The sequence below is a fragment of the Antrostomus carolinensis genome, unplaced genomic scaffold, assembly GCF_000700745.2.
Source record: "Antrostomus carolinensis isolate BGI_N321 unplaced genomic scaffold, ASM70074v2 scaffold27226, whole genome shotgun sequence".
In the NCBI taxonomy this organism is placed as follows: domain Eukaryota; kingdom Metazoa; phylum Chordata; class Aves; order Caprimulgiformes; family Caprimulgidae; genus Antrostomus; species Antrostomus carolinensis.
The window spans coordinates 12,963-21,194 of record NW_010324345.1 but is presented as its reverse complement, the minus strand read 5'-3'; the positions used below and the strand labels follow the sequence as shown (position 1 = coordinate 21,194).

The 8,232-nt window shown below is 52.7% G+C and overlaps 1 protein-coding gene across 1 annotated transcript; it reads left to right on the top strand.

The window, feature by feature from the left end:
* Positions 1-390: 390 nt before the first annotated feature.
* On the top strand, positions 391-7,972 carry LOC104527254 (probable G-protein coupled receptor 83). Its single transcript, XM_010170923.2, has 4 exons — positions 391-687; positions 1,463-1,588; positions 2,897-3,030; positions 7,378-7,972. Exons 1-4 carry the CDS (start codon positions 391-393, stop codon positions 7,970-7,972), a joined length of 1,152 nt encoding a protein of 383 aa, XP_010169225.2.
* The last annotated feature ends 260 nt before the right edge of the window (positions 7,973-8,232 follow it).

The window sequence follows — 8,232 nt, the reverse complement described above, 5'->3', positions numbered from 1 at the left end:
TTCTCTCCAGCCCTCCTGTGGAACTATTGCTCTTCTTGACATATGAAGGGGTTGAGACTGTGCAGTCCCAAACTAGCCCCTTCCCAATGCACCCGTTGGAACTGCTTCCCAGTGCCGCGTCTGCTCCGGGGTACCCTTAGAGGCTCCCTCCAGCTTTGTGTTTTAAGGTGTTTGTAATGGCAGCTGCATCTTCACCAGCTTCCTAGAGAGCCAAGCAGCTGAAGCTGATGGATCCCTTGCTCTGTCAGCTGGAGCTGTGATCTCAGCGACCTCGAGCTGAGTGAAGACTCGGGTTAACCCACCATGCCACGCTTCCTGCTTCAGTCATACAGGCCACAGATGGTGGGGTTTCTTGAGAATTTTGACCATTACTCTTCCTTGGCCAAACTCATGACAATCTACCAAGCAACCAACAGGACCATCTTCAACTGGACAGACAGCCGCATTGTTGAGTGGGAGAAATTTGCTGAGCTGGCTAAATACGAGCCAGAATCCCAGAAACCAACAGTGAAAGCTCTCCTAATTGTGGCGTACTCGGTCATTATCATCATGTCTCTCTTTGGGAACATGCTGGTGTGCCATGTGGTGCTGAAGAACAAGAGGATGCACTCAGCCACCAGCCTTTTCATCGTCAACCTGGCGGTGTCTGACATTATGATCACGCTGCTCAACACACCTTTTACCCTGGTAAGTGGCCCACTTAGTGCTGTCCCTTCAGCCAGGACAGGAGAATGCTCTGCCTGGTGGTCACACCTTCTCTGTGCATGCTCTTCTAGGACTGAGGCGCGAACCCAACACAATCAAGTCTAATAGACAACTCTGCCAGGCAAGTAAAACACTGCTCAGGAGCCCGTGGGCTCCCTTTGCTTCATTAGACCCTGTATCTCCTCGAAGACTCTAAGGTCTCTCCAAGTGTGCCACCAAACCACAGCAGGAGCTTATTGGGGAATGGAGAATAAGTGGCTGGATGAACAGGTTCTTTCAATGTAGACACAGGAGAGCACTAGAGAGTCACACTTAGTGGGTCAAAACAACTCGAACATTAGTTACACTCAGGTGACTGGAAAAAAGTAGTCAAGCTTTTCAGATCTGCCAGCTGGGTAAAGTCTCCAGTGAAAGCTCTCCAGACCTGAAGGTGGTTTGTGTGACCAAAACTTGGTCCACTTTACCCAAATGCAGTTGTTAGTATAATCAAAAGAGTTATTACGGCTGTTTACGAACGGTGTTTGTGTGAACAAGCCGGGAGGGCTGCAACAGCACCACTTGTCATCTGAGGGTTTGAATTTATAAACTCGTATGTAAAGGTGTTTCAAAATCCAGCGTAGCTCATCTTCCTTTGGGTTTCAGATGGTGCTGTCCAGTCAGCCAAAGCCCCCGTGCCAGCTTCAATGCAATCCTGAGGGTTTCTCCATGAGGTTTTTCCATCCATTTGCTGGCTGATGACCTGTTGTGTTCCCCTCAGGTTCGGTTTGTCAACAGCACATGGATCTTTGGAAAGGCCATGTGCCACATCAGCCGCTTTGTGCAGTACTGCTCCCTCCACGTCTCCACGCTGACCCTAACGGCCATCGCCCTGGACAGGTACCAGGTAAAATGCCCTCTGGCTGCCATTCCCCAGCCAGGCTCTTCCCCAGCCCCTGCCAGTCTCAGTCAAGTCGTGGGTTCGTGGCTGGATCCTGGGGATTAAACCCGCACCCAGTGAGAAGACTCTAGAGCTATGTTCAAAGACACCCCTCGTGTGTCAAGAGTGGGAAGGCTGGATGGACTCCTGCAGGGTCCCAGGCAGGGGACGGGAGGGAAGGAACAAAGTGTGGCATCACAGGTTTCACACAACACTCCCAAACTTTCTGTGGAAAAGCATGAGGACACCTTATTCGAGTAGTTTGAAATGAGCCATGTCCCCAGGGATCGCAGGGCAAGTTGATTCAAGAGGCTTCATTTTACGTGGGGGTCTTGGAAGGCAGCAGAGCCAACTCTGAGTGCAGAGCATTACTCCAGCTGTGCAGGGAACTTTTCCAAGCTTTTTAGTTTAGCACCAAACCCCCAAGACCAGTCTGCAGCATCCTGAGCTTAGATTCTGGTTCAGTTGCCTGTTTGTTCTTTTGCTCTTCTTTCCCCGTTGGGCATTTGCTGCACCATCCAGTTGCAGGGCAGTTGGAGTAAAGAAATTCTGTGACTAAAGTCCCATGGTATAGTGATAGGACTAATGTGGGACCAGCATAAAGGAGAGCAGCAGGGTGGGAAATCTCTGTTGGAAATGCTGGGAGGGGACCTCACAGCTGTGAGAAGACCATCCCCACTGCCCACCTGCAGCCTGGCTGTGACGGACACTGGTGTATTCCCAGTGTGGGAAGGGGGGAGCAGACCCCACCACACGCTTCTCTCTATCAACCACCCTCCTTCCTTCTGCCATCAGTCACACAGTGTCTGCCAGACTCTCAGAGTTTATAAGCTCTTTACCTTTCCATCTAACAAAGAAAATTTCATAAAAGGTGAGTTAATGCCTCGAAAGACGGGAGAAGGGCTCAGCTTGATAAGTTCAACAGGAGACATTTCTTTGTGTAATTTCTATAGAATAAACAAACACACCCATAAGTGAAGAGACTTGTGTAGATTATCTTATTTTTTTCCTACTTAATGTAATCCATGATTGAAGGAAAATGGTCCTCACAGAACAAAATAGAGGAAAAAGTTTATTTGAAAGCACTTCTGAGCAGACTGAGAAGTTCCATGTTTCCCATTTTCCAGGTCACTCTAATAAGCAGGGCATTTTCCTAATCGCAACTGTCATTTTCTTAACAGCACCAGATCATGTCTGAAAGCGCCTCTGCTGTGTGCAGTGGTGGAGGGACTTGGCTTTCCCTGCGATAGAGTCACGGCGAAGTCTCTGTTGCAGGTCATCCTGAACCCGCTGAAGCAGAGGATGTCACTGACGAAGGGAGCGCTGAGCATCTCTGTCATCTGGCTGATGGCAACCTGCTTCTCCTTGCCCCATGCCATCTACCAAAAGCTGTTCCAGTATAACTACAGGTGAGTTATTTCCCCTTTGGAGCGAGCGTGCAGAGGTCCAGCAGCGGGGAGAGCTGCTGGAAGGACTCCCAGGCTTGGGGAAGGGAGAAGCGGAACGGGTTGGGGCTTGTACCTGGATGGAATCTCACCTTCCCCGGCTGAGGCTGGGCCGGCTGGAAGAGCCGCCTGGCTCCCTGCAGAGTCTGCACCTCCTCGGACCCGGGTCTGCTTTTGCCATCACCCAAACGCCTGGAGGAGAGGGATGAGTCTGGTCTCCACAGCCTCATGCTGGTGGCCAGCTCCAGGCACAGCCAGGTGGCCAGTGCAGCCTGGCCAGGGCACAGCAGGTCCATCAGACAAACCTTCTCCAGTGTCATGACACCATCAGGAGAGGCTTTGTCCCGAGAAGACCGTTTTCTCCTGAGGGCCTTTCCTCTTCCCTCCTCACGCTTGCTCAGCTCCTTAGAAGACCATGTCCAGCCAACTTGCTCAGGCAAGGAGAAAGGAGAGAGCTGAAGCTGCAGTTTGAAAAAGAAAGAAAACAGAACTCATGGTGTGAACATCTGGTACTGACGTTAGCAAGACAAGAGAAAGAGCAGGGAGGAGAGGACCTTTGTGAGTCAGCTGGGCCATGAACTCCAGGTCTCCAAGACTGCCTACGCTGTTTCACACATTTTAGCTTCCTTGCATTTCATCCGTCTGGGTTTATGAAACAGGACCAGCCTTCCTTAAAGCTTGAGGCTCCTCTGCCCAACATTACATAAACAAGAAAAGGAAAAGAGAAGCCTCTGCTGTGCAGCAAAGGGCTGGTGAGAGGAGCAGAGCTTGGCCAGGGGAGCAGGGTCATCTCTGAGCGCTGCTTTCCTTCCCAGCGGGGAAGGGAGCTCTGTGCTTGGCTGAACAGAACAGAAGCTACTGAAAGGAGGTGAAGTGGAATTTCACACCTGTGTGCTGTTCTGGCCCTCTTGTCCTCACCAGCCTGTGGCATTGCTGTGACTCCTTCTGGCCAGAAAACAGTCCCTTGTGCTACAGGAACTGGTGCTTTTTGTGGTGGTGTGTCCCACTGCTGGTGCCTGCAATTCCCAGGAATGCTGACCTCGAGGCCAAGGGGATAATCTTACAGTGATCAGTATTTCCAACCTGAGCGTGACGTCCCAGGGAGCAGAGTAAGGAGGCAGCAGGAGAAAGATTTCTACTGTAGATATTGAGCTTCTCTATAAAGGACAAATATCTTCCTAGGGCACAGCCACTTCTCTCCCATCAGCATGGCAGGGAGAGCGCTGGAATGCCCACACAGGCCTTTTATTCCTGTTTGTGTACAGAATCCCAGAATCACCTGGATTGGAAAAGCCCTTTAAGCTCATCGAGTCCAACCATGAACCCAACACTGACCAGACCCCGACTAACCCATGTCCCTCAGCACTATGTCTACATGACTCTTCAATCCCTCCAGGGATGGGGACTCCACCACTGCCCTGGGCAACCCCTTCCAATGCCACAGAACCCTTTCAGCAAAGAAATTCTCAATTTAAAACAGCATGAGAGGTTTACAGAAAATGGGAGCGTAATGGGGTGCTTCGCAGCTCTTCCTACCTCATGCTTGTGCTTGGTTTGACTGAGACACCTCCCTGGGGGATAGAATATCTTCAACTGCTTGGACTTTGTAAACAAAGTGCTGGGTTACTCCTGTACTCGCATTGCGTGGCAGCTGTGCTCAGGGCATTACTGAACTAATTGCTCATGAATGAACAAATGCCACTATCCGTTTCACAGCACCTGTCTCGGGTTGTCCTTCAGCGCGGCCAGAGGAAACCTGGCCCTGCAGTGGCATGAGGCAGCGTGGCGATATAAGGACTTCCAGGACGTGCTATTCTCATCCCTGCTTTCCATTGAATAAAAATCACAGTTGTAATACGCTCATAATAGCTCCTACAGGGCCAGCAGCTCCTGAGAAGTCCCACCAGGGAGCTGTCGGGATTCTGGGGACAGGAGAACATGGGCTCCATCAAACCTCTCTGGCTGCGGCACGCAGCGGTGTGGCCAAGTCCACGGTAGTACCAGAACTTACCAAAATACAGCATCCTGTCTGGGTTTGCTCTCAATCAGCCTCGTCCCTGAAATAATTGTGAGCCTCCTCCACAGACCCACGCCCCTTTTTCAGAGGGTGAGAGGGACAGGCAGCAAGGGCAGCAGCTTTGGGGGGTTTTGGGGGGTCACTGTGGGCTCACTGCTGCTCGCTCTCTTCAAATGCATTTTTAAGCACCCAAGTGTCACCCTCGCAGACCCCAGCCATGCTCCAGCACCGACGGCCACAGCCCCAGCCCTGGCCTGAGCTCAAGGCGTTCCCCAAAGGGATAATCCCTGGGGGGTGGTGAGGGGTGACCACCCCATCATCCCCCATCGTCCCCCATCCCGCAGCAGCGTTGCTTTTTGGCCGCAGCTGTGGCAGGTCTGACCCTGTGCTGTGGTGTCCCTGTGTGTGCTGCGCTGTCACCTTGGGCGCTGTGGTGTCACCGTGGGTCCCGCAGTGTCACTGTGGGTGCCATGGTGTCACCATGGGTCCCACAGTGTCACCTTGGGTGCTGTGCTTGTTTCCCCCACCAGCTCTCCAGTGACTTTGGCAGGTCCCCTTTGGCAGGCAGAGGAGCTGGCCTGGCCTGTGCTGAGATGGATTCTGGGGAGGAAAAGGTCAGGAGCATGGTTCACAAAGGCCGATTGTCCCTTCTGCGTCAGTTCCCCTCCTGATGAACATCTCCAGGGTCCTCCACAGCCACGCTCAGCGGAGCTCTGCTCCCGCACCCTTTGTCATCCCTCCGGCAGCCGCAGCCCTCCACTTTCAAGCAATCTTCTATTTGTGGCACAAAAGCCAGCTCCAGAGATTGAAAACAGGATATTAAAGATGTTAATCAATGCTGCAACAAATAATGTGGCTTGATGGGGACTAAAGTCTGTGCTGAAAACAAGCGAGCCAAGGCCAAGGGTTGAAGAGAGAAGGGCAAAGTGGAATAGGAGAAAGAAAAAGAGGAAAAAAAGGAATGAAAAGGATAAAACGTCCACCGGAAATAGATGTGCGAGTGCTCCTGTCTGCTGAGGTGTCATCGCTTCCACTCACCTGCTGCGGGGTGCGGAGGGGACACGTGGTGCTCTGCTGAGGGTCCTGGCTGCATCGGCTGAGAGCTGCTGCCAGCGAACGGAGCCAGGACCCACTGGGCTGAAGTGATGTTAAAATAAACCATTGCACCCAGTTAAACCCAGTTCTGCTGTTAGCAAACCATCAGCAGTTCAACTGTCAGGCTGGAGGTAAACCCGAGCTAAGCCACCAGGATCTCTAATCACCGTGCTTGTTTTAAGACGTAGCAATAAGGTTTGAACAGCCAGAAAAGCTGATGGAAGCGGGATGGTTGGCACGGGAAGGAGGGTGAGCTGTCCCTGCAGGTGGGGTGGTGGCTGGGAGCTGGTCACACCCCGTCCCCTTCCGTCCCGAATGGCTTTGGTGTCCCAGTTTTCTGCTCTGGATGAGGGGTCCCGAGCCTGTGCGGGGGCAGGGGAGGCGGCTGGACCTGTGCAGGGCATGGACAGCAGCACCAGCCCGGCAGAGGTGAGTCGGAGCTCTCGTGTGTCACAGCCGTGATCCCAGCACGTGCGGTGACTCTGCCGTGTCCTGGGAAGATCCAGTCACCTGTGCCCAGCCAGGCAGCCGTTGCTGGAGCCCACGCGCAGTAGGAGTGACACATCCCACACATTCAGGGACACCTGGGCACAACATCTGCTTTTTCCAGGTGCGTAGGAATCGCTTGTGAGTCTGAAGAAAAGCAGGAGTTAGGTGGGTCTCACCCACTGCCCTCCTTCCTCCCGTGCTGGGGTTGTGGGAAGAGGAGACAGGCCCTGCCGTGCCTTTGTGCCCATGGACACGGGGCAGGGGCAGATGGACCCAGGTCAGTGCTGCTTTCACAGCAGCCCCTTTTATAAGAACAGACCATTGGGGAGACTTTTGCCACGTTAAGGAGACACAGGGGACTCATTGAATTGAAATCAACTGCAGCTTCTAAGAGGAAACTCCAGTTTGTCTTTTTTAGAATTTCTTTTATCAGACAACACGACCATTTAAAGAGAAAGGAGATAACGATACACAGTAGCCAGGCTTATCCTTGTTGAGACAGACACAGAGAACATCATGAGAAGACTTTCTGGGAAACGAGAGGTTTGACAGGTTTGTTTTGTTGAGCTGAGCAGTATCTGTCCCTCCTCTGTCAGATCTGAGGACGTGGTTGTGGGTGGTGTGGAAGCCCCACTGTGGTTTGCCAAATTAGCAGCATCCACTTGCACCACAGTGGCCATGTGCTATGTGTGTATTTCTTTGTTTTCAAGGGAAGCCACTGTCCGGAGTTTGTGCCTCCCCGATTTTCCTGAGCCCGCAGAGCTGGTCTGGAAGTACCTGGACCTGTCCACCTTTCTCCTTCTTTACCTCCTGCCTCTGCTAATCATCACTGTCACCTACACGCGCCTGGCCAAGAAGCTGTGGCTCCGCAACACCATTGGAGACATCACCACGCAGCAGTATATCACCCACCACAAGAACAAGAAGAAGAGCATCAAGATGCTGATGCTGGTGGTGGTGGTCTTTGCTGTCTGCTGGTTCCCTCTCAACTGCTACGTGGTGCTCATCTCCAGTCTAGGCATCAAGACAAAGAACTCCCTCTATTTCGCCCTGCATTGGTTCGCCATGAGCAGCACCTGCTACAACCCTTTCATCTACTGCTGGCTGAACGAGAGCTTCCGCTCGGAGCTCAAGTCCCTCCTCTGCATGTGCCAGAAGGTGCCTCAGGCTCAGGAGAACGTGCTGCTGCCCATGGTCACGTCCTGCCGCGAGGCGTGGATGGAGCAGGCCAGGTACAGGAAGGGACCTGCCTTGCAGACTGTTTGCTCCACTGTAAACATCCAGACAGCCAACACAGACCTGTGAGCAGAAGGCCTGAGGTGAGTTAGCTGGATTCAGTGGACATCAGACTAGAAAGAAGGAAGAAATTGTTTACACTGAGGGTGGTGAAACCCCAGCCCAGGTTTCCCAGAGAGGTGGTAGAAGCCCCATCCCTGGAAACATTCAAGGCCAGGTTGGACGGGGCTCTGAGCAGCCTGATCTGGTTGAAGATGTCCCTGCTCACTGCAGGGGGTTGGACCAGATGGCCTTGAAAGCTCCCTCCCCCCCCAAACCAGTCTGTGATT

Coding starts and splice junctions, on each gene's coding strand:
- LOC104527254 (XM_010170923.2), top strand. CDS start 391: ATGACAATCTACCAAGCAACCAACAGGACCATCTTCAACTGGACAGAC. Junction 688..1,462: donor TCAACACACCTTTTACCCTG/GTAAGTGGCCCA, acceptor TGTTCCCCTCAG/GTTCGGTTTGTCAACAGCAC. Junction 1,589..2,896: donor TCGCCCTGGACAGGTACCAG/GTAAAATGCCCT, acceptor TCTCTGTTGCAG/GTCATCCTGAACCCGCTGAA.